At 64.1% G+C, this 1,644-nt stretch overlaps 1 protein-coding gene across 1 annotated transcript; it reads right to left on the bottom strand.

Moving 5' to 3' along the window:
• Positions 1–330: 330 nt before the first annotated feature.
• On the bottom strand, positions 331–1,353 carry MAFA (MAF bZIP transcription factor A). Its single transcript, XM_088168819.1, has one exon. The coding sequence runs from the start codon at positions 1,351–1,353 to the stop codon at positions 487–489; it is 867 nt and encodes a 288-aa protein (XP_088024945.1). The 3' UTR covers positions 331–486.
• Between the last annotated feature and the right edge of the window lie 291 nt (positions 1,354–1,644).

Below are 1,644 nucleotides of genomic sequence, written 5' to 3' on the forward strand. Positions count from 1 at the left end.
GAACTAATTTTCTACATATTTACAAGGGTGAATAAGTTAAATGTGGCTCAGGTTTGCCGGCCGGGAATGGGGGGTGGGCGGAGGGGCCGGGCAGGGCGCAGCGCTGCCGGGGACCCCCCCGGCCGATCCGTGGGGATCCCTCGAAGAATAAAAATCCCGATGGAGGGGAAAACCCGCAGGAAAAGGTGGGGAGAAGCCACCTGGATGGCGCTGATGCTCCCGGGAAGGAGGGCGGGTGGCCGTACACGTCCCGCATGCAGGGCTGCCCCCCACTCCCCCACCCCGGGACCCCCCACCCCGAGTCCCGATGGGTGGGTGCGTGGTGGGAGGGAGGGAGGGAGTTCAACTTCCCGTCCCCAAAAATTTCAGAGGGGACTTCATAATATTAATTTTTTTTTCTTTTTTTACATATAAGCGGCGGGTTTGCTCACCCCGCATGAGGAAAAAAACCAAAAAGGGGATCCCACCCCATCCCACCAGCCCGGCTCACATGAAGAAGTCAGCGGCGGCTTTCGGGGCGGCGGATGGGGAGGGCTCCCTCGCGAAGCCCCGGCCGGCCAACTTCTCATATTTTTCTTTGTACAGATCCCTTTCCTTGGCCAAGCGGGTCACCTCCTGCTTGAGCTGCTCCACCTGGCTCTGCAGTTGGCATTTCTCGTTCTCCAAGATGTGCCGTTGCTGGACCCGCTTGTAGCGGCAGGATTGAGCGTAGCCCCGGTTCTTCAAGGTCCTCCTCTTCTGCTTGAGGCGGATCACCTCCTCCTTGCTGAAGCCCCGCAGCTGCCGGTTCAGCTCCCGCACGGACATACTCACCAGCTGATCGTCGGAGAACCGGTCCTCCAGGCGTAGGTGGTGATGATGATGATGGTGATGGCCGGGATGGTGATGGGCGGCCGGCGGCAGCTCCTCACCCCCGAAGGGTTGAGGTCGGAAGGGCTCGTACCCTTGGTGGTGATGATGATGATGGTGAGGGGCACCGATCAACGCCTCCACCGCGTCCTCCGGCGTCAGGTTGAGAGCTTCGGGGTTGAGGTGATGCTGGTAACCCGACATCCAGTACAGCTCCTCCAGCTGCTGTTTGGAGCCCAGGGAAGCGGCGGCGGTAGCCGGGGGACCGGGGGCCGGTTGCCCACCGGGGCTGGGAGCGCAGAAACTGGGCGAGGAAGGCACGGAGGAGCAGGGCGTGCTGAGCGGGGTGGACGACAAGGACCCGGCGGGCAGACGGTGGCACAGCCGCTCCGCCTCCGCCGGCTCCTTCTTCACCTCGAACTTCATCAGGTCGAAATCGTTCACGTACTCGATGGCGAGGGGGCTCGTGGGCAGCTCCGCGCTCATGGCCAGCTCCGAGGCCATCTCAGTCCATGGAGGGACCGGGGGGGGAGCCCCCGGGCACCGCCGCTCACCGGGAGTCCCGCAGGCTCCGGGAGCCTCCTCCGAGCGGGCTCCGGTGCAAGCGGCTGCCCAGACCGGGCTCCGGGACCCTCCGATGGGGCTTTGCCGTGGGGTTTAGCGGGGCTCCGGGACCCTCGGATGGGGATTTACTGCCGGGCTCCGGGACCCTCCTGCGGGGCTCAGCTGGGCTCCGGGAAGTCCCGACGGGACTTTGCGGTGGGATTCAGCCGAGCTACGGGACTTTCTGACGGA

This window comes from Sturnus vulgaris, chromosome 1 (assembly GCF_052056855.1).
Source record: "Sturnus vulgaris isolate bStuVul1 chromosome 1, bStuVul1.hap1, whole genome shotgun sequence".
NCBI classification, from domain to species: Eukaryota; Metazoa; Chordata; class Aves; order Passeriformes; family Sturnidae; genus Sturnus; species Sturnus vulgaris.

What these genes read in the sequence shown, in the direction of transcription:
- MAFA (XM_088168819.1), bottom strand. Translation starts at nt 1,353, where the DNA reads ATGGCCTCGGAGCTGGCCATGAGCGCGGAGCTGCCCACGAGCCCCCTC.